This window comes from Arachis stenosperma, chromosome 3, assembly GCF_014773155.1.
Source record: "Arachis stenosperma cultivar V10309 chromosome 3, arast.V10309.gnm1.PFL2, whole genome shotgun sequence".
In the NCBI taxonomy this organism is placed as follows: domain Eukaryota; kingdom Viridiplantae; phylum Streptophyta; class Magnoliopsida; order Fabales; family Fabaceae; genus Arachis; species Arachis stenosperma.
Window position 1 is genome coordinate 169,744,268 of NC_080379.1, and position 26,569 is coordinate 169,770,836.

Consider the following 26,569-nt stretch of genomic DNA (forward strand, 5'->3'; position numbering starts at 1 on the left):
ATTTTCATATTTTAGTATTTTAAATACCTTATCAGAGTGATGAGGCTTCTTGTTTCCAAAGTGTTATGACGCATAAGGAAATAGAATTAACTGATTAATTATATTAGATAATTGTAATAAGTGAAGTTTTATATTATTTAAAAATAGTAAATTTTGTGTTATGCATTAGTTTTATATTCATTACAAGAAAAACACCCATTCAGGTACACTTGAAAAGTGTAGCCAAAACTGAAAAAAAATGATGCCTTAGGCTACGACTACGCTTTTTGGGCTACGGCTACGCTTTTTGGAGTGATTCCTATTCGGCCGTTGCCTATTCTCAAAGGCTACGCTTTTCTGCACCAAGGGCTACGCTTTTGGCCTTTGAGAATAGGCTACGCTTTTCAAGTGATGCTATCCAGGACCAAAGGCTACGCTTTTCAACTTTCATTTTTCCAGAATAGGCTACGCTTTTCAACACTACTGCATCACTTGTAAAGCGTAGCCACATTGTATACCATAACTACTTTTTATAAACGTAGCCTTAGGTCCCTCTTTTTTTTTGTATACTATAGCTACTATATATAAGTGTAGCCTTAGGTCTCGTTATATATATATATATATATATATATATATATATATATAGATATAATATTATTAATACATAATATATAATAATTCTGCATTTTTATTTAAATGAGTTGAATATTACAAAATAAAAATAAATACATAATTACTAAATAATTTCTTTATAAATAAAAATTATCTCTAACCAAAATATATTATAATATTGATCCAAAAGTACAAGAATGAAGTTAACTGTAAAAATTCATACATCTCAAACTAAAGTAAGCATAGCCATATCAAAACCATAATATTACTTAGCCAATAAAAATATCTTCTAATAAAAATCATTAGTCAACCAATATGTAAATTCTAAATAGCACTCTATCTTAGCCAAAACCACAATAATAATCAGCTTAATCTTCATTGTATCCTGCATAATTTATAGAAAAGTAGTTAAAAAATATTCATAATGACATTTGTAATTATAAAAAGACCCAGAGACTACTTCATAACAAACAAAAAAATCTGCTGGCTTTGGAAATAGACATCTCAAAATCAAAATGAGCAATTAGATAGATGAGACCAAGATTCTTCAATTCAGAAAATAATGCATATGTTCACAGAATAATCCTGACTCTTGAATAGACCTCTCTGATCTCCCTCTTAAAATGCTCTTTGCTCTTCTAGCTTATTAAATTAGCTTTGTCACTTTCTTGGTTTTTTTACATCTATTATTGTTTATTTTCACAAAAATTTCAAAGTTCATCAGATTCTTTTAACCTCATGCTTTTGGAATCTCTAGTGGACTCTTCCAGTCTACCATTTATTTCACTTTTGTCTTCAATTCACCATCTACCTCCTCTTATAAAATCACGAAGAATTCAAAATTCCCCACTTGGTTAAAAATGGAAACATAGCTGGTCCCACCTAGTGGAAAGGCCACAGATCAACGGCAACTTAAAATGGGCTTCAAGGCAATTTGGTGGGTTCTATTATTAGTGCACCTCATAAATAAAGACTTAACTGTCGAAACAGAAAAATAAAAATGACAAATCCAAACCATAAACCATTGCATTGAAGTGATGAATATAATTCATTATATTAGGGAATAATTATAATTTAATTGAAAGCATATTGCATTGAAGTGATGAATAACAGTACTTAATTATGACTTGAGAAGCATACAGAAAAATAAAACTGACAAATCCAAACCATAAACCATTGCATTGAAGTGATGAAATATAATTCATTATATTAGGGAATAATTATAATTTAATTGAAACGCATATTGCATTGAAGTGATGAAATTAACAGTACTTAATTATGACTTGAGAAGCATACATACCTTCTGTCTAGCAAGTGTGTCCCAATTTATATCCTTAAAGAAAACATGTTCTTTCACCTGGATAATTAAGCATCTATCAATGTGACGTTTGAAGTGCAAGTAAAATGAAATATGATCATAAAAATGGGGAACAAGCATCTGTATGCTAATAAGAAATTAAATCACCTCTAATGCACCTCTAGCTCCAAGTCTTTGGTTAGGATCTTCAGTCAATAATCTGTAAATAAACACATCTCAGGTACTAATCCAAGAAAATATTCATTTTTCTATCCTAATCGTGACTTCAACTTAGCACAATAACGCAGGACAAAAAACCATAATTTATAACAGATCGGCATCCAAATTTATTAACATAAAGTTCATATTTAGCAGATATGGCACTAGGATTGCTAAACAATATACATTCACAAATGCTATCTTCGGCTTAAGCAGTCAAGCTAAAATATCCAAATTAATGGAAGCATGCTCAGTATTGGAAACATAAACAAAGCATTGATATTCTAAAATGCTGACCAGAATAAACAGTTTGCAATTGCCAGATACATATAACATGAAGATAACATGATTATACGATCAATAAGATCTTGAGCTTCAGGACTCATTTCTTCAGGAACTGCAGGCCAAGGTATATTACGATTAAGAATATTATCAAATATAGTCTACAAACACCCCCAAAAAGAAATATCTGTCAGTAAGAGCTAAACCATACATCAAACAAGAACAGAAACGCAAAAATCATGGCAAAAGGTATGCTATTAAACCTGAGGATGCTCTGCATTAAAAGGTGGAAGACCAACAAGCACCGTCTCTCCGGCCTCCGCCACTCTCATTCTCTCTCCGTCTCTCCCTAAACTACAATCACATTTAAGAATCAAAATCGAAACCACCGACAAGGAAGCTTAATCCATAAGCCAAAACAAAAAGGTAAAGAAAAGAAAAAAAGCGAAGCTAAAAAAGCAGAAACCTTGATTTTGCTCGTTTATGCCTTGAATCAGGTGCACAGCCTTGTGTGATAACATGCCAAATCCACTTGAACAGTTTCAATACTGAAAATTGATTAAAAATGTTAAAATAGACTCAGACTTTGTATTTGGTCCTAGCTCATAATAACAACTATAGTAATTTATATAAAACACGTAGTTACTAATTGTATGCGAAAGTAATTACAATTAAAAAATAAAATCGCTAGTTATGCATACAGGTTTCTAAATTTCATGAAACAACAGCAGAAAAAATAAATCAATTACTCTATTGTAAGCAACTGTAAATGATTCGCAAGCAGATCAATGGTGTCTTGCTTAAGAAACTTCTTTGCTGAATTTCTCTTTCTCCTTATCACATTGATCCGATTCCTTGATTGTTTGATCAACAATTTGCTGAAAAATAAAAGGAGATAAACTGCAAAATTGCGAAATCTACATAATTACAATCAATGAAAGGTATTAAGAAGGAAGAAAAGAAGCAGAGAAATCGACACTTTCCTACAGAATGATTTCCCTAGTTAGCATGCACGTATAAAATTTCCAGCACCTATTGCTTCCGTTTATGCCAAACACAGAAAGGAATCATAACAAATTGAGAATCAGAAGGCGAAACCCCCAAAATTAGAAAACCTAAAATTAGAACCCAAAACCCCCCAAAAATTCACAGAACCAATTGAAACAGAACCAATTGAAAATTGATACATACCTTCTGTATCTCAATTAGCATTGCAGTTTCATCACTATCAAAATCATACACACCTTCGAACTACAAAGTGAGAGCGAGTTAGAGAATGAGCAAGAAAGAGAGGATGCAGAACAGAGAATGCTTACCTGGTGACAGAGGATACGACGTGGTGTTGAGCAGTGGAGGCGGTTGCAGCAGCTCAGCGGCGAGCTCAGTTGACGGGCAGCGCCGCGACAGAGCACAAAGGCGGCCATACATCATCCTTCCTCCCTTCGAGCTCCTCGGCGGGGGCACAGAAGCCCGACGGTGGCAGAACGGCGACTGAAAAACAAGCCCTAGCAGTGGTGGTGGAGTTTTCAGCGGCGACGGAGCACCTCCTTTTTCTCTCCTCCATCGCGTTTCCTCTCATCCTCGAGCTCTCTCTCTCACTGGCGCTCGACGACGACGGCGACGGCGGCGGAGCCCTAGACGGCGTCGTCCTCTCTTTCCTTCCTTTCCATGTGGTGAGGAGGATGAGAGTGTGTGCTGCACTGCTGCGTGAGTGAGGGAGAGGGCCAACAAATTTTTTTAGTAAGTGTTTATTGAGGATCATATTAGGAGACATTTTAAAAGGGCACCTGAAACAGAGTAAATAAGCTATTCTTTAAAAGCGTTTCCTTTGATGAGAAAAGTGTATTCATAGATATTTAGATAAGGCTACGTTTTATAAGTGATTTCTAAAATACTTAAGGCTACACTTTTTAAATGATGCCACAATTGTGTATCCTTTTCTCATATAAAAAGGCAACACGGAAAAAAGCGTAGCCTATTCTATAAATAGGCTACGCTTTTCAAATGTAGCTTAAAAAAAGTGTGGCTGAATGAGTATTTTTCTTGTAGTGATTGTTTAGGTTATAAGTTTTTTTATTTATTATTATTAATATGCGTATATATTTTTTTATTTATGAAGCGAAAAAGTTGATTTGAGATTGATAATAAATTAAAAAATAATAATTATAAATATTTATTATAAATTATTAAAAATATTAGGTTATGTTAAACTTATTTAGAATATTTAAAAAGAGTAATAAAATATGTTATTTTTAATTTAATAAATAAATATTAATTTTTATATAAAAAGTATTTAAAAAGTTGTTAAATTTTATATGTTATTAAAATTTAATAAATATGAGTAAATTTTTATATGTTATTTTTAATTCATCAATTTATTAATAGGAGTTGAAATTAATTTATGTTTGACAATTTTATATTAAATTTAATTTTAATAAGATAGATATTGTTTAGATAATATTAGTTAAATTCACTTTTAGATAGATAATTATTAAAAAAATATGATATTAAATTATAATATTATCTTTTTAAATTTATTATAATTTTTTTATACTTTTTTAGGATATTTTTTATATTATATTATATAGTATTTTTTTTAGTTTTCTATTTTAGTATGCTATAATTTATTACTATTATAATAAAAATTAATATTTATTTATTTATTAACTTCAAAATAACGTACAAAAATTGATAAGTTAAGTACTCTTTCTTATAATAAAAATTAGGGATAAGTATTGTTTTGGTCCCTCACGTTGAGGATCGGAATCGAACTCGTCCCTAGTGTATATTTTGATTTAAAATCATCCTTAAAGTCGTATTTAAATTTAAAATCGTCCTTTCTAATAAATTTTTTTAATTTATTCCTAAACTACTCTTATAATAAAAAAATATAAAATAAAAAATAAAAGAAAACACGTTGGGAGGGGGAAGAAAAGGGTATTTGAAGGGGGGGAGTGATCGGGGGAAGGGGGAGGGGGAAGGAGAAGGGGGAAGGGGGACGACGCCGGCGGCGAAGAGAGGGAGGAGAGGAAGTAGAAGAAGTCGGAGAAGAAGAGGAAAAAAATGAAGGGAACGCGAGTTCGGGGTGGGGGAAACGCGTTTGGGGGGGGGGAGAAAAGGGTATTGGGGGGGAGGAGGGAAAGGGAAAAGGGGAAGGGGGAGGGGGGACGGCGCCGGTGGCGAAGAGAGGGAGGAGGGGAAGTGGAAGAAGCTGGGGTCGGGTGGGGGGTGGGGGAGATCTGAGGGGGAGGGGTAAAGGATGCGGGGTTGGGGTTGGGGTGGGGGTGGGGGGGAAGGGGAGATCAGAGGGGGAGGGGGAAGGGAAAAGGGGGAAGGGGAAAGGGGGAGGGGAACGGCGACGGCGGCGAAGCTTGGAGCCACCTCTGCCTCGTCTGCCTCTACCTCGCCGCCTCCGCCTTGCCATTATATTTTCTTGCTTTCTGTTTTCTTACTTTTTATTTTTGCTTCTTGGTTTGGTGTTGTTTGGTGTTGCTGTTGTTGTTTGGTGTTCTTGGTGGTAGTGGTGGTGGTGGTGGTGGTCTTGTTTTCTGTTTCTGTTTCTTGGTTTGGTGTGATCTGGTGTTATTTGATGTTGTTGCTGTTGTTTGGTAGTGGTGGTGGTGGTGGTAGTGGTGGTGGTGCTGGTTGTGGTATTGGTTTTGGTGGTAGTGTTGGTGTTGGTGTTGGTGGTGGTGGAGGAGGTAATTGTGCTGGTAGTGGTGAGGGTATTTTTGTCCAAAAAAAATTAAAAAGACGATTTTAATACGAAAAAAAATGTTAAGTATGATTCTAAATCGAAAATTACGTTAGAGACGTTTTCGATTCCGACCCTCAACGTGAGGGACCAAAACAATACTTATCCCTAAAAATTAATATTTATATAGGTTGATTTCACATTAAATTTAATAGTCTAAATCGATTTATACATAGAACTCAATTTGTTAGTAAATCGAATTGGATTGTATTGATTTACCATGGCCGTTCAAATTCTATGATTCGAAGCAACCTAATTCGAATTATTACTTGTCACAAACCATGCATAAGTCGAATCATACATATTCGATTTACTACTATAGATATCATGCATATATAAATCGAAACAATCCAATTCGATTTATGCAAAAAAAAAAAACATTTCCATGTAATTAGAAACTTACCAATTCAATTTATTATTATATTGCATAAATTGAATTTAACCAATTTGATTTATATAAAAATATGATTTCAGAGATCAATATAACATTTTTTTTATTTAGATGAATCACGTAGTATTGAGCTGACTTTGGTTTATTTTATATTTTGCCCTAATTATTATGTATCAGTATTAAGTGGGTATTGATAATTGATCTAAATTTAAACTTTACATAAAAATTAATGGTTGGAAATTTTAGTTTTTGATATATTTTTAAATATTTAATTTTGATAAATAATATTTATATATTTATATAATTTATTATTTATTATCTATTATTTATTATTAAAATCTAATCTTTTTAATTAATCATATAGTTCACGTGACATGTTCTTAAAAGTATTTTTAATTTATTTTATTTGATTTATTTAAATATATTAATTAATTATTTATTTATTTAATTTAATTAAGATAAATATCAAATTATTTAATATTTTATTTAACTGTATTAATTATTGTTCATATCCTGATCCAACACTATGATCCAGGTCCAAATAAGTCAAAAAAGTCCAATCTAAAGATTGGCCTTCACCACCCGCCTGACCTCGTCTAAAGAGGTCAGGCTCGACATAGGCTCCTCCCTAAAGAGGTTGGGCCAGACATGAGCTGCAGAAAATACTTATTCAAATAAGTAAGTGCCATTAAAATCTCTCAACCCATTTCCAGGAGTAATATCCCAACAACTTTAAGATAAAGGGACGGTTATCCACCTCCATAAGTGGAACTAATCCAACGGTGGTTATTGGATCACCACTATAAATACACTGACACCCCTCAGGTATCTCTAAGTTCCAATACACTCTTAAACCTGCTTAGCCCCTTTGCTAACTTAGGCATCGGAGTGTCTTTGCAGGTACCACCCCCCATTCCTCAAAACATACAACTCGGACGGAGGTTCCCGAATGAGAACAAGTCAGAGACCACCTTCCATTGGCACTTGGGCCAATCCTTCAAGCCCAATCCACCTATCTCAGGCTACCTACGTAACATTGGTGCTGTTGCCGGAGACATGGGAGATTAACGCATGATGGTGGATGACCTGAACGAGGACAGAAACACCGCGTCCGAATCTGAACAAGAAAACCAAGACACAGGTAACAATGACAGAGCTATAATCACTCTACAAGGGGCTGCTAACCAGCATAGAGAAGGCCCTTCAGGGGTGAAAGATCCAAAAGGGATCCTCTCTGAAGCGCACGAGCCAGAAAGGGGGGACAATCTCATGCTGCCGACCTCATGGGGCTGTTTCACGACCATCAAGGACGGCTAGAGCAGCTGGAGCAAGAGCTGGAAAGACAGCGAGAAGTAGAAAGAAACCTAAGGAGTGAGGTCGAGCGACAAAAAGAGCTTGAAGAAAAGCTCTTGAGTTGGAATCCAATCTCTGAGGTAAGAGCTCTCGCAGTGACGGAGAAGATTCCCCTTTGAGAGGAGAAGATCCATTCAGTGAAGATATAATGAGGGCAAAAGTTTCAAGGAACTTCAAAAGCCCTGACATGGATCTGTACGACGGGACCACCGACCCAAAGCATCACTTAAGCAACTTTAAAAATCGGATGTATCTAGCTGACACCTCTGATACTATTCGCTGCAAAGCCTTTCCGATAATGCTGACAAAGGCAGTAATGAAGTAGTTCGATAGCCTCCCCCAAAAGTGGGTCACCAGTTTCGACGACCTCTCGTGTAAGTTCCTTATGCGATTTTGAATCCAAAAGGACAAAGTCAAGCACGCGCCGAGCCTCCTAGGAGTAAAACATGAGGTTGGAGAACCTCTGAGGGACTACATGGAAAGGTTCAACAAGGCGTGTCTAGAGATCCAAGACTTGCCTATAGAAGCAGTGATCATGGGCCTAGTAAATGGACTTCGAAAAGGCCCCTTTTCCCAATCCATCTCCAAAAGGTATCTGACTTTTTTAAGTGATGTACAAGAAAGAGCTGAAAAGTACATCAACATGGAAGAAAGCGTCAGGCTGTGAGAACCAAGCTGGCGACCTGGGCACTCTCACTCATCAAAGGAGAAGGAGAGAGGGCCCAAGAAAAAAGAAGAAGTCGGGCCTGAAAGGCCTAGGAGATATCACTCTTATACTCCTTTGCCAGTTTTCCTAGTCGACATCTATAGGAGAATTTGCCATACTGAAAAGCTACCTTCCCCTAGGCCCATCAAGAACAAAAAGGGGGGAAGTCGTAACAAATACTGTGAATACCACAAAATATACGGGCATTCAACAAATGACTGTTACGACTTGAAAAATGTGATAGAAAAGTTGGCCAGAGGAGGCCGGCTTGATAGATATCTCATGGAAAGGTCAAACAATCATAGGAAAAGGAAGAGAGATGAAGGAGATCAGAGAGACCCGCCACGAACCCCGGAGCGACATATACATATGATCTCATGAGGGTTTGCTGGAGGAGGTCTCACAAAGTCATCTCGTAAGAAGCACCTGAAAGAAGTCTACCAGGTCGGGGGAGAGCTACCACACCTTCCAACAATCTGTTTTACCAAAGAAGACGGGCAAGGTATTGCCTCTGGACATGACGATCCAATAGTAATTACCATGATTCTCGCTCGGGGTGCACATGGCCCGGCTTGGCCCGAAGACCCCGTCCGACCCCAAACACTTTAGGGGCTGATTTGGTGTGATTTCACCAGGTTTAGAGCCGGGTAAGGGTTTCAAAAATAGACCCGGTCATTATTTCAGGTCGGGTTCGGGACATAGCTCGGGTCACCCGAAGTCGGCCCGGTCATCATACACAATTAATATTTTGTGTTATTAGTGATGGATCATGTCTATTCTTATGTGGAATTTAAGTATTGTAAACCTTAATATTTTGTGTTATTAGTCATTATAAGATTATAAGTTAATGTTTTATGTTTAGAATGCATAAGACTTTAGACTAATGCATAATATTGTGTTATTTGTATTGACTTAAATATTTGGTGTTATTAGACAATATTAGTATTAATTGTGGTTATGCTTTAATTTTGAAGAAGGGTTGGTTCTTGTTATATTTTTCTAAGTGAATTTTACCATGTTAAATAATGGTTGGAGTCTTGAAAATTTGGATATTTTTACATGCTAGCTTACATGAAGGTATCAACGTAATGTAATGTTAACGGCCCGATTTTCACCCAGTATAATTGTGGCCCGAAAGTGTATTGGTTTCATTAGGTCTAGGACCGGGTTTGGGTCTAATAAATAGACCCGGTGTATATTTCAGATTGGGTCTGAGTCATATCAAACCCGGCTTCACCCGACCCATGTGCACTCCTAATTCTCGCCAATACCCATCTACACAGAATTCTGGTGGATTAGGGGAGCTCGGCTGACATGCTGTTCAAACCAACATTTAACAAGTTAGGATTGGATGAAAATGAGTTAAGGGCTTACCCTGATACCCTATATGGGCTGGGGGACGCACCCATAAAACCACTAGGATTCATACCCCTACATACAACTTTTGGAAAGGGGAAAAAAATCCAAAACTCAAAGCATCGACTTCATAGTCGTTGATGTGGGTTTGGCCTATAATGCCTTAATAGGTAGAACGACCCTTAATCGGTTTGGAGCAGTGGTATCCACCCCCATCTGTGCATGAATTCCCAACGCCAGAGGGAATTGCAACCATTAGGGGAGACCAGAAGCTAGCTCAAAAATGCTACAATAAAAGCCTAAACCTGAGAGGTAAAGGCAAGGAAGTTCATACCATTGAGATAAAGAAGAATTGCGACCACAACCCAAGAGAAAGACTGAAGAGGTACAGATCGGGCAAGAGGACGGAAGGAATACCAACATAGGAGCCAACTTGACAGAAGACTTGAAGTAGAAGCTGATAAGGCTCCTACAAGAGAATTCCGACCTCTTTGCCTGGAAAGCTTTCAACATGCCCGGGATAGATCCCGAACTCATGGCGCACAAGCTGACAGTATACCCCGAATCACAACCTATTCAGCAAAGAAGACGGAAGCTCGGCCCTGAACGAGCTCAATTGGTCGAAGAGCAAATACAAGCCCTCCTAGAAGCCGGCTTCATCAGAGAGGTCAAATATCCGGCTTGGCTGGAAAATGTGGTGCTAGTCAAGAAATAGAATGGCAAGTGGAGGATGTGCGTTGACTACACCGACCTGAACAAGGTGTGTCCAAAAGACCCATATCCACTTCCAAATATTGATACCCTGGTAGATTCCAACTCGGGATATCAATACTTGTCGTTCATGGATGCGTACTCAGGATATAACCAAATACTGATGTACAAGCCGGATCAAGAAAAAACATCTTTCATCACGCCTAGAGTAAATTATTGATATGTGGTTATGCCTTTTGGGTTAAAGAATGTAGGAGCCACGTATCAAAGGCTGATGAATAAGGTGTTCACACCTCACCTTGGGAGTTTAATGGAAGTATATGTCGGCGACATGTTGATAAAAACCAAGGATGAGACGGACCTCTTGACCGACCTCTCGCAAGTCTTCGACACCATAAGGACGCATGGGATTAGATTGAATCTCGCAAAATGTACCTTCGTGGTGGAGGCTGAAAATTTTTTAGGATTTATACTAACACAAAGGGGGATTGAAGCCAACCCCGATAAGTGCAGAGCAGTCTTGGAAATGAAAAGCCCGACTTGTTTAAGGGAGGTCCAGCATCTAAATAGCCGACTTGCAGCTCTTTTCAGGTTCTTGGCAGGATCAGCATTGAGATCCCTACCACTTTTCCCTCTACTAAGAAAAGGATGCCAGTTCGAATGGACTTCTAAATGCGAAGAAGCATTCCAGGAATTCAAAAGGTTTTTAAGCTAACCTCCAATTCTAACCCGACCTAAAATTGGGGAAGAACTCGTCCTGTATCTGTCTGTAGCCGACAAAGCTGTGGCATCGGCGCTAATACGAGAATATGAGGTCGGGCAGCATCCAGTATATTTCACCAGCAAAGTTCTACAAGGCCCCGAGTTAGGTACCAAAAACTCGAGAAGTTCACGTATGCCTTAATAGTGGCGTCTCAAAGGCTATAGCTTATTTTCAAGCTCATATAATAAAAGTCCGAACGAACCAGCCCATGAAGCAAATTCTTCAAAAAACAGACATTGTGGGCAGAATGGTTCAATGGGCCATAGAGCTATGCGAGTTTGACTTAAAGTATGAAATTCGAACGGCGATCTAAGCCCAGTGCCTGACCGACTTCGTTGCAGAATATGCAGAAGATCAAGAGGAGGCCTCCACAACTTATGAATTGTATGTGGATGGCTCTTCTAACAAAATCAGAAACCGTGCCGGCATAATACTTGTCAATCAAGAGGGAACTCAACTAGAAGCCTCCCTGAAATTTGAATTCTCGGCCTCTAACAATCAGGAAGAATATGAAGCCTTGATTGCCAGGTTTAAACTAGCTGAAGAAGTCGGCGCAACTAAAGTAGTGGTCTTCAGCGACTCTCAAATAGTGACTTCTCAAATCAATAGGAAGTATCAAGCTAAAGAGCCAACTATGAAGAGGTACTTAGATAAAACTTTGAAGCCTCTTAGGCGATTCTCGGAGACTGAGATCAAACATATAACTCGAGACCTCAACAGTAGAGCAGACGCCCTCTCCAAGTTAGCAAGTACCAAACCAGGAGGGAATAAAAGAAGCTTGATCCAGGTTATACAAGATGTCTTTGAGGTATCCGGGTTAGACCTCGGATGGATGAACCCACTAATCGAATATATAAAATTCGACATCCTACCCGAAGAGGAAAAAGAGGTCAAGAAAATTCGGAGGGAGGCATAGAACTACACCTTGGTGAAAAATATCCTCTATAAAAGAGGAATATCCACACCATTGTTGAAATGTGTCCCGACCTTGAAGACAACAGAAGTCCTAGAGGAGGTTCACAATGGTATCTGCGGAAATCATCTCGGAGCAATGTCTCTCGCTAGGAAAGTCATTCGAGCAAGGTTCTATTGGCCAACCTTGCAGAGGGATGCCACCGAGTTCGTAAAGAAGTGTCAACCATGCCAAATGCATGCCAACTTCCATCTCGCTTCCCCTGAGGAACTCATCAGCATAACTTCTCCATGGCCTTTTGCAAAATGGGGGTTGGACCTACTCGAACCCTTCCCTCAAGCGCTTGGACAAGTGAAATACCTAATAGTGGGAGTGGACTACTTTACGAAGTGGATTGAAGCAGAGCTATTGGCCAATATCACAGCTCAGAGAAGTCAGAAGTTCCTCTACAATAATATCATCACAAGGTATGGAATTCTCCACTCCATCACCATTGACAATGGTACCCAATTCATCGACTCTACATTCAGAAACTTGGTAGCCAGCATGAAGATATTCTCATTAAACCACTCATGCTAAAAAGAGAACCTTTAATTTCAGCAATAGAGATATTTCCATTAAACCACTCTAACTCCTCGTTACTCAAATTGAAAAAAGTTTACCCAAAACAAAAGGTTGCTCTGGCATATCATCAATGTCAGATTAAAGAAAAACGGTTGCCATGGCCTCGAATCTATTATCATTTGTAACCTACTCTGATCCCCATTATCATTTTTGAGAGATTCAATTTTGTTCCTTCTCCTCCACACCATAGTAGTGCCATGAATATACTTAGTGTTACGGTCACCAAATTCAATATAGTTTCACCTAAATTTTTTATACCACAAAATTTTTTCCTGCTCCAGAATAACATCATATTCAGACCATACTCTTTTTTTGAAGATTTTTCAATAAAAGGTTAGTACTATTGCTCATACTATTATTTTACCTTGAAATCTTATATGAATCTTGGTCTTCTTTTTGTTATATCACCAAAAGCCTCAAAATTTTACGTTTTTAGAGAGCTATGAAAATTCTCAACACAACCACTCCAAGAGTCTTGTACACTATAGTTATTTGAGACCATGTTCTCAAAATCAGGTGGTTCAACCAAGCTGCGAGGTTGTCTCCAAGGGTGCCTTCCTCTATTCAGGGACACAACATGAGAGATATGTAAACAAAGAGGAGAGTGATCGGATGATTTTAGGCAGAGCAGATGTTTAACAGTAGCTTCAGAAAATTTAATTTGCCAATCAGTATCACTAAGAGTTCTATCAAGACGTTCAAATAAGTTACCTCTCCTCTAGATAAAAGAAAACCAGAATAACCAAAATCTAGAAAATAAATATCCAAAACGCAAGAGATAAAGTCAGGGCATGCACCACCACTTTGAGATATTGCTCCACCCTGTATTTCACAGTTGTGTAAGATAGAATTAAAATCACCAATAGTGCAGCAAGGAAGATCAACAGAGTTTCAGAGATCACGAAGCTTATCCCATAGCATCTTTCGCAGTGCTCTCTGGGGGCTCCCAAAAGTAGTTGTTGGCATCCATGACATATAATTTATTCCTTGAATCTTTAGATGAATAAATTGCATATGTTATTAACTGGTCTCAATCTTATAGTGATATGAGTCCCACAAGTAGGGCTAGAAGTGAGTCAAGTCAACTCATGAGCTAGCTCGAGCTTGACTCGTTAATAGCTCGATAAGCTAAGCTCGTGAGCTGGTGAGCCAAGCTTGAGCCTGGAATTGAGCTCATAAATTAAATGAGCCGAGTTTGAGCTTGGATAAGCTTAGTTCGTTAGCTCGTGAGCTGGCTCGAATATATATATATATATATATATATATATATATATATATCCTATATGCATCTAGTCTATATTTTTAATATTATATATATATATATGAAATAGTAATATATAATTATATATATTAATAATATTAATTATTTAAAATTTTATATTTATTTATTACATATAATTTTGATGTAGGACATAAATAAAAAATTTATATTTATTGATAGATAAACAATATATAAAATTGTTCTTTTCAAATATTTTTTAAAATATATAAGTTATAATTTATTGATATAAAATTATAGATTATGTATTTATGTTTTTATTATTTGAGGCAGCTCGTGATCTTGAGGCAGCTCGTGAACTTTTGGTGAGTCGAGCTTGAGCTTAAGAAATAGGGTCGATTGTTAATGAGCCGAGCCGTGAGCCAAGCTCAATTTTGGTGAGCCAAGCTTGAGCTTGGTCTAGCTCGGCTCAACTCGACTCATTTCCAGCCCTACCCACAAGTACCATATACCCCTTGAATGACCCATGACTTCCTCCACACAGCAGCAGCTATCAAAACTCATTTTGTCTCTAATAAGCTTACCTCGATCATAACTCACATGGGTCTTTAGCAAGATGATCAAATAGGCTTTATAATCCCTTCTCAAATCCCTAGTCAGAGTAGGAAATTCTTTACTATCCACACTCCTGTAGATCCATACAATAATATTCATCTAACCTAACAAAGAAAAGGAGCCGAATAGACCAGAGACCTTAAACAGAGCGTTTAGAGCACTACAAGAAATGGAATATTTGTAACAAAAAATTTGTATCAAATTTAAAATTATTACAAATTATAGTTTTTTCGTAACAATACTTAGTTATTGTTACAAAATAAGAATATTTTGTAACAATAAGAAAATTTATTACAAAACATTTCAATATTTTGTAACAACGTAATTTCTTTTGTTACAAATTATGTTGGTTTTCGTATCGAATTGTTGTTTTGTTACAAAATATTATAATATTTTGTAACAAAATATTATATTGTTGAAAATATTCAAAACATTTTGTAACAAAATATCTATTTGTTTCAAAAGCTCTAAATATTTTGTAACAAAAATTAATTTATCACAGAATACAATATTTTTGTAATAAATTATTTATTTGTCACAAAATTCAAAAATTTTTGTAATTAATAAAAAAATTTGTTTCAACATATTAAATGTAAGACTTTGAAATTTTGAAAATTAACATAATGAGTTATTTATGATTTATTATATTTATTTAAAATTTTATATTCAAAAATTTATTTTACTAAAAATATTTAAGTTCAATTAATGATACTTTAAATTTAAAATTATTTTAAAAATTAAATAATAAGTCATTTATAATTTATTATATTTATTCAAAATGAATTTTTAGATATTTATATATTAAACAGAATATTTTTTTATTTATAATTTAAATTTTTAGTAATTGAAAAAAATAGAAAATTTATAATATTTCAAGAATAATTAATTTAAAGTTTTAATAATAAAATAATATTTCAAAAATAATTAATTTAATTATTCTAATTTTTAATATTAGAATATTTATTTACAAATAATTTAAAAATTTATAGTTAAATAATTTCTTTATATAATTATTATTAAATTAAAATTAATTTTCAATTACTATATTATCCTTATTTTTATTGAAAATATCTAAATTATCCAATTCCTAATTCTAATACAACTCACACACACCCCACCCTCTAAATCTAGTAGCCGCCAACCATTTTCTTCACAAAACCCTTACCAAGCAGGAAAGAAAAAGAAAAAACGGAAACATACACACAGTGGGAATCAGAGGAGAGAGGTCGGGAAGGGAAAGAGGGAGTCGCGCTCTGCACCGTCCAGCCCAAACCGTCGCCGCTAAACTGCCGATCTGCCTTGGAGTCGCTGACCCACGCGTCGCCGCCGACGCGACAAAGAAGAGAAAGAGAAATGTTGAGACGGAGAGTGTACGAGGGAGCAAAGGCCAAGGAGAGGAAGAACGCTATCGCGAGCTAGCCGTCAGGGGAGCTGCTGCAAGCTCGTGTCGTCTGTGTCGTCACCCCCTGTCCGTGTCGCCGTCGCTATTGTGCCCTGGTACCGTCGAGGGAAGCTGCCACCACGGTTGGAATTGCAAATTGTGGAGGAAGTCGTCGATTTTGTCACCGGCACCATGTCTCATCACCGTTGCTGCCACCAGAGGAAGCCACTGTCACTAACGCAAGAACAGAACTCGAAGAAGGAGGCAGCGGAGGGTGATGTTGCTATCGTCATTGCTGTGGAGGTGAACCAATGTCGTGTCTTTGCTTTCTAGAACCACCGTTGCTGCTGCCATCATCCCCTAACTTGGTTGTCATCGCTATTGGAAACTTTGATTGTTGTTGTTGTCCGTTAGAGAGAGAAATTATTCTGTGAAGAGAGGGCTACCGGGGTTGTTGCTGCTGGTTCTGATTCTGATACATTGATTCTGGTATGTTCTTTTCCTTGGTTCTGAACCATTTGCACGTTCTGTTTTGTCAATTTTAATTGCCATGTTCTTGTTTTAATTCAATTCTAGTCTTGGATTTGTTTTGAATTTTTCAGAGTTATGTTTGCTTTTGATTCTTATCCAATTCGAATCCTTGTCTTGCTGCAACCATCGTCACTGCCATAAGAAATTGACACTGCTGCTGTTTCAGTTGCATGCTTGCTGCTGCCATGAAATTAAAAGAGAAGGGAGTTGCCACATTTGATCTATGTGAATTCAGCTAATCGAGATAGGGGATTTAATTTAAATGGTTTTAATTTAAGAATACCTATAAGGTTTATTGAATAACTGCAAATAGGATTAATAGCTGTGAATAATTGATTGATTATATGAATATTGGATTGTGGTTGAGATTGTATTTGGAGTTGTGATTGAATTGAGTGTAACTATGTGTGGTAGATGATTGAATTATTGACTGTTGGCTGTTGAAATAGTTGTTTGGTATGTTGCTGTGGCTGTGAAAGTGACTCGAGACTAGTTGAGAATTATGATTTTAACTTATTATGTATAATTGGGTTTTGACGGAGGTGATTGTGGAATGTGGTTACTGGGGTTTACATTATGTTATTTTGCACATTTAAAATTGTGTTCATGGTGTCATGGAGCAGAGTTTCTATAATGTTATGATCGGATTCATCTGTTTTTTGGGGGGGGGGGGATGTTAGACTAGGTTTCTTGAGGGGTAAATTACTGCAATATGCTGTATATGGGAGTTTATGAGGAGGGTTTAAAGGATTGAATATAAACTTGATAGTGTATTAGATTTTCTGTTGGTGCAGCATAGATTGAGATTGGGGAAGTACAAGAGAGATTTGTATTCTTTGTAAAAGGAAGGGAAAAACTCTCAGGCCATGTGGAGCCTTGAAAGCAAATTAATCGCTATTCTTGTAAGTTCTTCTAAATGTTGATATGTGAATAGCGAATTAGTGAGCACTTTTGAAAACATTTTGATTATACATGTCTGATTAAGAGGTAATAAGTAATCTTGCATATTTGTTGATGATTATGAAATGTGGCTTACAACTTTTGGAAAATGTATGCAAATGAAAAATGAAACTGTCTGTTGGATTCATATTATCTAATTATTAGTATGCTATATTATGAAATGAAAAATACTGCTTGTTTAATCTATTCTAGATTTAGAAAGCTTGTTGAATTAGCCCTTGTATCCAAAATAAGAACAATTAAAACCATTATGGTTACATGTTTTTTCATTATATCCAGGTACTAGTGAGATATCATATGTTCAATTTCATTTAGGGTCTTTGTTTTGTTCCCAAATTCACAATCCTAGTAACTTGTGCCTTGAAATTACTATATTGTGTATTGGCTGAGAAATAAATAATGAATTGGCTGTTTTTGATGGAGCCATAGACGGTGAAAATATCCAAGTTTTAGGGGAGGTTCTGCCAAAATTTTTCAAAAAATTTTAGATAAAAGTTAATGAAAAAAATTATAATTGATGTTATATCTTGTATCTAATTTTTTATTTCAGTTTTTCTCATTTATAGGAGTGTTAAAATGGTGACAATATGCTACCTAAAGGATTCAAGAATATTTTGACTCATAGAGACACTAATCTATGTTAGACTTTTAACTTTTGGTTAAACTAGTGTAAGAAATATAAATTGTAGAACTAATCAATGTAGACACTAATGTTATTTTATTTTAAAATAATTTTAGTTAAATGAAACATGTTTGAATTATCTATGCTTTTACATATTATATAAATGTCGACTTGTTCAGTAAAATAGTTAATATATCAGTTAATTAAAAAAATAATTTGGTAAATTATGCAGACAATTTGTATTAAAAAAATTTACAAAATAAATATTGTGCTTTTGTAACTAAAGAAAAAAAAGTGTTACAAAATCAAGTTATATTTTGTACCAAAATTTTATGATAGAAAAAAATATTTTGTCACCAAAAATATTTTAAAGATCAAAATTTGTTATCACTTTTGTAATAAATTTCGATTTTTGTATATAAAAAAATTGTTACAAAAGATTACTTTGAATTGTAACAGTTCTATTTTTTGTTACAAAAACTTGTTGTAATGGGATATACTACAATGACCCTTTTTTTATTACAAATTCTTTTTGTTTCAAAATTTCAGTTTTTTGTAACAATTTTTTTGTTACAAATATTACTTTCTCTTGTAGTGGAGCTTGCTTCAGCATCCAACATGAATTGGTCTAGAGAAACTTGATATCTTTGTTTAATTCTTAGAGGAGGAACTCCTATGGTGAGATCAGGTGGTTTTTGCCAAAATCACCCCACTTTATTCCTTTTTGCCCTCGCCAATTGAAGGATTTTAAATAGTTGATCCGACTTTAATTCGTTCCCCACCACATGTTCTTCAAATATAGCATTAACTCCTTTTGTCATCTCGAAAGTTTTTCTTTGATGCTTTTCCAAATCCCTCATAAGATCAAGTATCTCTCTTTCCTTTGCTTCCATTTTAGGGTTCCTTGAAGAAGGGACTGTTTTTTGAATCGGTTTAGGGCCAACTTTAGTCATGATAAGGTATTTTTTTCTGGGCCTTAGCTTTAGTCTTGAAGCCTTTTTTGGGCATGATAGGCCCAATTTTGATAGCAAATTTTTTTTTTGTTTGCTCTTGATCTTAACACCTTCACTTTGACTATATTTGGTGTGCTCAACCTCTCTTGGGCTTCCTCAGGCTCTGGCCCATCTTGCATGGGGATGATAGAATTCTCTTTCTTATCAGGCTCATTATGGCAAGCTTCCTCTTCAACATTCATAATATTAAACCTAGATCTACATTTCATATTATGTCGTGTATCATTCATCACATCTTCCGTAATAATGTGGTTATCTTTAGAAGGATTAGATTTCTTAGCATATGGAACGATTCTTTCTTGTTTCCTTCGAATTTGCCTCTTTATCATCATCCTTGGGCTAAAATTAGGAGGATCCTGATTAGTCTTCCTATTATTATCTTGGCTAACATTAATGTCTTGATTATTGTTGAAATCCTGACTTACCATTTTTGCAAGATATTCGCCGGACGAACCCGTTACTAGCTACATATCCTTTATTTCACCGCCTTTGCTGTATTGATCTGCCCTATGGCCGTATTTCCCACAAGAAAAAATAGATGAGATGATGGGGCCCTTCATAGTTCATACTTGATGTTCAAAGTATTCTCTAAAATCGAGATTCTTGGAACAAGCTTTTTAGATAAATCGATTTTGACACATATTCTGGCAAATTTTTCTCTCAATTGAACGGACGTTGCTTTGTCGATTTTAAACATATTTCCAATAGTATATCCAACATGCCAGAGAAAATGGTGGTTATACATCTCAATAGAAAAATTTGGGATTCGAATCCACGCTGCTATTTTTTTGATAACACTCTTAGATGTAAGAAAGAGAGGCTTCCACCTTTAAACAATAAGATAATATCTGGCAATCATCTAAGGTCTTTCAAGCAGAATATTAGAATAATCCTCCTCATCTGAAAGATGAACCAAAAAATGATCACGATCCATATCAATAACATTTATTTTACCTTTTTTAATCTAATCTTTATTGAGACGCTACACCATGAAACCTGATACACTCTTTTGCGAAGAATCTTGATAATGAACACCATTTTTCATGGTTTACATCATTTGTTGAACTCCTTGAGAACTGGAATAACCGGGCACAGGTCAAAAGGTTATCCTTTTTAGAAGGGCCACCTTCTTTTTTATAGTACCGATCCTCCAAATTTGAACTATTTTCATCTATCGCATCTGAAGACAAAACATCCTTTCATAGAAACTCTTGGGGTTAATAGCAAAAAAGCTTTATAGGTAATCTTTAGCTCTTTACTAGCATTTAGGAGCTTATCATCGATCATCTCCATACTATCAACATATTAGTTTAAGTCTAGATTCGAACAATATTTGACTTTTTTTAATGCTTTGTTACACGAGATCATTTTTTTGAGATAAAATTTTAACAAAACTTTTTAAAAACATATTTTTCTCAAACTTTTAGTTATGAAACTTGTACTAAATATATGTAATTTTTTTAATACTTTTATTTTAGTAGCTTAATAATATACTTTTAAACAATATTAATTATTTATTGAATAAAAATAATAAATTCTACTCATTTTTTAACATTACTCATATTTATTTACCGAAACAAGTATTTTAAAAATAGCATTGGAAATTTTGTATTAACAAACCCGAATTGCGATGGCAACGGGTCGGGCATGGTTGATCCAAGTCGAATTTATCAAGTGTGGATGTGGAGAAGGGAAACCCCGCCTACGGCTCTCAGAAATCAGAATCCTCCACTGCGGTCTCCCAACCCTTCCCCTTCCCCTTCCCTCTCTTCTCTCTCTCTCTCTCTCTCTCTCTCGTTAGGGTTTTACGAAATTGGTTCTTTGTTCTCTCGCCGTCATAATCAGGTATATTCCAAAATCACTGGTTTCGCAGTTTCCAGTTTTCGCCGCTACAACCTATCTTCATAACTCTCTTAGACAGTGGACTTAATGTAGCTCTCTTCTATTTCAATAGCTTGATTATACTTGACTAAAATTGTTCAAAGATTTCCATTCTTTTTCAAACAATATGAGGATTGCTTTGCTTTCAGGAGTTGTTATGTTATTTCCGCGAATGGGTGAGACTGGAAAACGGTATCATTCACAGAGAGACCATGACGGGGACAGAAGGAATCAGAAGAGACGAATGAACGATGATGCTGAAAAGGGAGACGGTGAATTGGTTGTTTATAGGATACTCTGCCCAGATGATGTTATTGGCAGTGTTATTGGTAAGAATGGAAAAGTGATTAATTCAATAAGGCAAGAAACCAGGGCAAAAATAAAGATTGTGGATCCCTTTCCCGGTGCCAAGGATCGTGTTATAACAATCTACTGCTATGTCAAGGGCAAGGAAGATGTTGAGATTGATGATGAGTTCAATGGTAAGGAGCTTCTGTGTGCTGCACAAGACGCACTTCTCAAGATTCATGCTGCCATTACGAATTCCACTGCTGTAATTGGAGAATGGAGGAAAAAGCGAAAGGCTAAGGAGGAGTGTCAACTCCTTGTGCCATCAAGTCAGGCTGCAAATATCATTGGGAAGGCTGGGGCTACCATTAAGAAGCTGAGGAGTAAGACGACAGCCAATATCAAAGTTGTTGCTAAGGATGCGGCTGACCCGACACACTCCTGTGCTATGGATTTTGATAATTTTGTTTTGGTTAGTATATTCAATATCATGAAACTCTTGCCATTGAAACACAATTTACTTTATGGAATTATTTCTTCTCTTAATTCTAAGATAGTGGAAAACTGGAAATAATAACTCAAGGTAGTTGTCATTTAACCATTAGTGGAATTGAATGTTGTACAAATTATTTTTGTAACTTTCATCTTACTATATGCTTGCTTCTATTCTGTGTAGATCACTGGTGAGGCAGCAGCAGTGGAAAGGGCCCTATTTGCTGTTTCTTCTATTATGTACAAGTTCGGTCCCAAGGAAGACATCTCTCTTGACACATCTGTGCCAGAAGCCCCACCTAGCATTATTATTCCTTCTGAACTTCCAATTTATCCACCTGGTGGACTATATCCAGTTTCAGACCCTATTATCCCACCTAGATCCCTTCCTCAAATTTTAGGTGCTACAAACATGCGAGATGTACATGGTTATGCTGATGCAGGAAATACATGGCCTATATACTCATCTGCCCTTCCAGCCGCTCCTGGGGCTCTTCCAGCAGCTTCTGGTGTAGGTGCTTCTCGTTCTGAGGAATTAGTCATTAGAATGTTGTGTCCCTCGGACAAGATTGGGCGAGTCATTGGAAAAGGAGGGAGTACAATTAAAAGTATGAGGCAAGCGATTGGTGCTCGAATTGAAGTTGATGATTCGAAGGCAAAGCACGATGAGTGTTTAATCATTATAACAACGATTGAGGTACCATGCTGTGTCTTATTCTCCACCTTCCGTATAAAGTTGAATTGTTCATGCAAGAAAGTTTGTTGTTAAACTTGGTGGAGTCCTTGGTCTACCATATATATTCTCTATTAATAATTGATTGCATACTTCTATTTTATGTTAAAATGGAAACTAATCACTTGGATGTGTATCTTGTAGTCACCAAGTGATCTGAAGTCTATGGCAGTTGAAGCTGTTCTATTGATGCAAGGGAAGATAAACGATGAAGATGATAGCACGGTTTCGATTCGGCTTCTAGTTCCATCCAAAGTAATAGGTTGTATCATTGGGAAAAGTGGTTCGATTATTAATGAAATTCGGAAGAGAACTAAAGCAGATATTCGAATTTCTAAAGGTGATAAACCAAAATGTGCAGATGTGAACGATGAACTTGTTGAGGTTTGGCTTCTTTGCTTCATTATTACTTTCCTTGATGCTTAAATTTGCATATTCATTTCATATTATTCGATGTTGTTTTGAATTTAGGTGGGAGGCATAGTTGATTGTGTGAGAGATGCGCTAATCCAGATTATCTTAAGACTGAGAGAAGATGTGTTGAGAGAAAGAGACAATGGCCACAATCCCTCTGTTGGTGCTGAATCCATGTACTCTGGTGGTGCTGGACTTTCAGTGCCATCTGTCCTACCTCCAGTCCCTCCTGTTGCCACACCATTGGCTTATGATCAGAGGACTGAAAGTGAAACTGGCCTTGGAATGTTTTCTTCAAGCAGCCTGTATGGATATGGATCTTTGTCGGTATGTCTCATTTTTTCTTGCCAATGCTCATGTTGCATGGAGGGGACAGGAGTATTATGAGGATAATTCCTTAGAGATGTTCCTTTTATATAACTCAGCAAACCCCTCTCCCCTGGTTTTGCATGGAGCATCTTTGTAGTCCAAACTCCAAACCTTCAAAGTGTTAATATACTGCATTTGTCTTCGTTTTCTGCCTTCTTTTGCTTACATATCACGTATCTCACTTTTTTTTCAGTTTCCAATTATTTTTCACTGATCTTGTCTTGTTTGATTCTATGTAATAGATGGCAGAGAATGCCTATGGATCGATGCCCCCGTACGCCAGCAAGCTGTATGGAGGGTTGGTATATATTGTTATAAAATTATATGAATTCTTTACTTATGATTTAGTGTGTCTGGATTAGAGTTTGCTAAGTTGATTCTGGGGTACTTGATTTTGGTTATACACTTATATGCAGGTTTAGAGTGATGTGATTTATGTTTGGAAACCTTTATCTGAAAAATGATTATTTTGGCCAATGGGCTTAAGCATTTTCAAGCCAAAGTGAAAGCAACTCTATTGCACTTCCACTTATACTTATTCTCTTTTCCGCCTTTTTTGTAACATTATATTAAATTTGTTGATGTTTCTTGTTATTGGACTTATGCTTCTGTATTTTTATTCTGTACAGTCTGCCTCCTCCATCAACTTTGGATATGTTGATTCCTGCTAGTGCTGTTAGTAAGGTTTTGGGTAAAGGAGGGGCAAATATAGCCAATATCAGGAAGGTTTGTTCATTCACACTTTATATAGAAAGTATATTTATCTGAGAATATTGTGTTTTATTGTTGGCTTTCGAAGCTAACTGTGAAATTTGCTTTGTTTAATGTCTTGTTTGGCCCCAGATTTCAGGAGCAATGATAGAAATCTGTGACTCCAAGTCTGCCTGGGGTGATCGTATTGCTGTGATATCTGGCACACCTGAACAGAAGTGCGCAGCTGAAAACTTGATCCAGGCTTTCATAATGGCCACCTGAATTATTGAGTTTCTTTCTCGGGGTTTTCGAAGGTGAAAAGTTTAATTATTGAAGCATGTCTTTGTCCTGTCCATAGTTTCATTAGGTTGGTCCTGTAGAGAGAATATTCTCTGGTTCTTCATCTGGATTCAAGTTCTTCCATAACAGCAGCTTGCAAGATTGTGCCGGAGGATCCATTGATGGTTTTTATATGTAGGAACGATAGCTCCTCCTTTTTTCTTAAGCTACTCTCATTACTATGTTTTCTCTTAGAAATCTAGGATCTCCATGTCCGTTTGGTACTGTCTTTTGCTAGCATGGAGTCATCGCTATTTCCTCAAATTAATTTCGGAGGAACCGTAAAGAGGTGGTGATGTTTATGTGGTTCACCCTGTCTCTCCCCCGCTAATAGAAAGTATCTTCCCCAATGATGCAAATGAGACTGAGTCTCTATCACACTCATTTGTTATCGTTGCTTATGCTAGTTGGTTGAAAGTTCTCAAGTTGCCTCATGAATTTGAAGGATTTCAGAAAATTCTGCATCATTTTCTTCTCCGTTAATCAAATTCCTTATCCTGTAATCCTGCCATCCATGGTTATGAAGGCATTTTTCAACTATAAATGACCATCTCCTTATTATAACATCAAATGCGCTAAATTATATACCTAGGAAACGATAGCCGCCCAATTCTTTTTAACAATAGATATATGTTGAAACAAGATAAGGTAAAATACCAAGGTCATATGGGTCCTTATGTCTTAAAAAGTAGAAGAAAGAAAAGGATCATCTGTCTGCATTGTTATTGACTTCGGTTGGATGAGTGTTCCTTCATCTCCTCGTCTTATCCAATGTAGCACTACTCAATACTCATAATTATGAATCAAAATTATTTTGTAAGTTCCTGTGTATGCTTTTCACTTCTTATGGCTTGTGCCACTCGCAAGGGAGTAGTTGTTAGCTGCTACCTTTTCCGTTAGCAAGACCACTGAATCTCCTCATGCCCTTGGAGTGTGGCATTGCGATGGCTTTGCCCTGGTTTCAAGGTCCATTGGCTTTGGACTAAAGTCTTCTCGCATAATGCAGCTTCGTCTGATTCTCAAAAAATGAATATGGATTATAAGCAATTGATTTCTGGTATCCTGTATAATTAGTGATCCAGCCGAATAAAAAGTTTGTAGGCAATAGTAGTGTTTTTATTCAACTATTGCTGTCTGACCAATATGACTATTCATAGGATGCAGCTAGATTAAAATTTAAATCATCATAATTCCAGCAACATTTCCTTATTCTATTGAAAAACATTATCTAATCCAGATGTTGTAGCATCAGCACGCTCATAACTATCTCATCTCTTCTCTCTTTAAGCGTAATGAATCTCCTTTCTTTCTATTATATGCTATATCGCCTGGTACTTGTCAGGGATGATTTTCGTGTTTTGCCTTCCCAGGAATTTGGGAATCAGAAATATTCTCCATTTCCCGTTAGTCTTATATAGCATTACTCACTTTCACTTATCTCTGCATAATTGCTCTCTAAATATTTCTAGTTATTTAAAAGGATATTCTGCTATACACATGGATTAAAATCTCACTTAGTTATGCCTATCTTAAGTTTTCTAACAGTTTAGCCCCCCCCCCCCCCCCCCCTTCTCTTCTCTCTCTCTCTCTCTGTGTTTGCATTAACGTCCATTCTTCCGAGACAAGCTTTGATTATGGCGTCATCATTCTCATCACTGTAGGTGTAGTTTAGGTTTCGGGTCCTTGGTAATTTGACAAGGTCATGCAGGTGAATTGAGGTTAAAATTGCACTTGTTACTTACTATTTGTACATCAATGTGTGTATGATATGATTTGTAGTTATATCATATATTCATATGTAACAAAGTATTAGTGGTTTGGTTTCAGCCCTCCCAAGTCCCAATTGTAATAAACTTTTGCAGTGATAAGGCCACTAATGTTGGTTCCCCCAAAAGATTATGATTTCAACTTGAATGTCATTATTCAGTTATTTACTTATTTGTACTTATCTTGGGGGGGATGGAGTGTAGACCCCACTATAGTTTTAGCTTATCACCATCGCATATGATATGATTTATTCGTACACGCAATGTGATGCGGAATGGGACTGTATAATTTG

General features: G+C 36.3%; 2 protein-coding genes across 3 annotated transcripts; one reads left to right on the plus strand and one right to left on the minus strand.

Annotated features, from left to right (window-relative positions):
• Window positions 1-880: 880 nt before the first annotated feature.
• On the minus strand, window positions 881-3,593 carry LOC130967296 (probable serine/threonine protein kinase IREH1). The gene is made up of 8 exons (XM_057892112.1): window positions 3,581-3,593; window positions 3,152-3,267; window positions 2,856-2,936; window positions 2,653-2,738; window positions 2,462-2,550; window positions 2,057-2,108; window positions 1,892-1,948; window positions 881-976 (listed from the first exon to the last, which is right to left on the minus strand). The coding sequence occupies exons 3-8, from the start codon at window positions 2,908-2,910 to the stop codon at window positions 881-883; spliced, it is 435 nt and encodes a 144-aa protein (XP_057748095.1). The 5' UTR covers window positions 2,911-2,936; window positions 3,152-3,267; window positions 3,581-3,593.
• Window positions 3,594-20,929: 17,336 nt separating this feature from the next.
• On the plus strand, window positions 20,930-24,977 carry LOC130968912 (KH domain-containing protein At4g18375-like). Of its 2 annotated transcripts, none has more exons than XR_009081753.1 (8): window positions 20,930-21,146; window positions 21,332-21,942; window positions 22,147-22,659; window positions 22,840-23,079; window positions 23,167-23,436; window positions 23,721-23,780; window positions 24,108-24,204; window positions 24,322-24,977. XR_009081753.1 is itself a non-coding variant. In XM_057894415.1 (8 exons), the coding sequence occupies exons 2-8, from the start codon at window positions 21,340-21,342 to the stop codon at window positions 24,451-24,453; spliced, it is 1,911 nt and encodes a 636-aa protein (XP_057750398.1). In that variant the 5' UTR covers window positions 20,930-21,146; window positions 21,332-21,339; the 3' UTR covers window positions 24,454-24,977. The 2 variants fall into 2 exon arrangements, 1 of the variants encoding a protein (XP_057750398.1); XM_057894415.1 differs by having other exon boundaries at window positions 23,721-23,776.
• The last annotated feature ends 1,592 nt before the right edge of the window (window positions 24,978-26,569 follow it).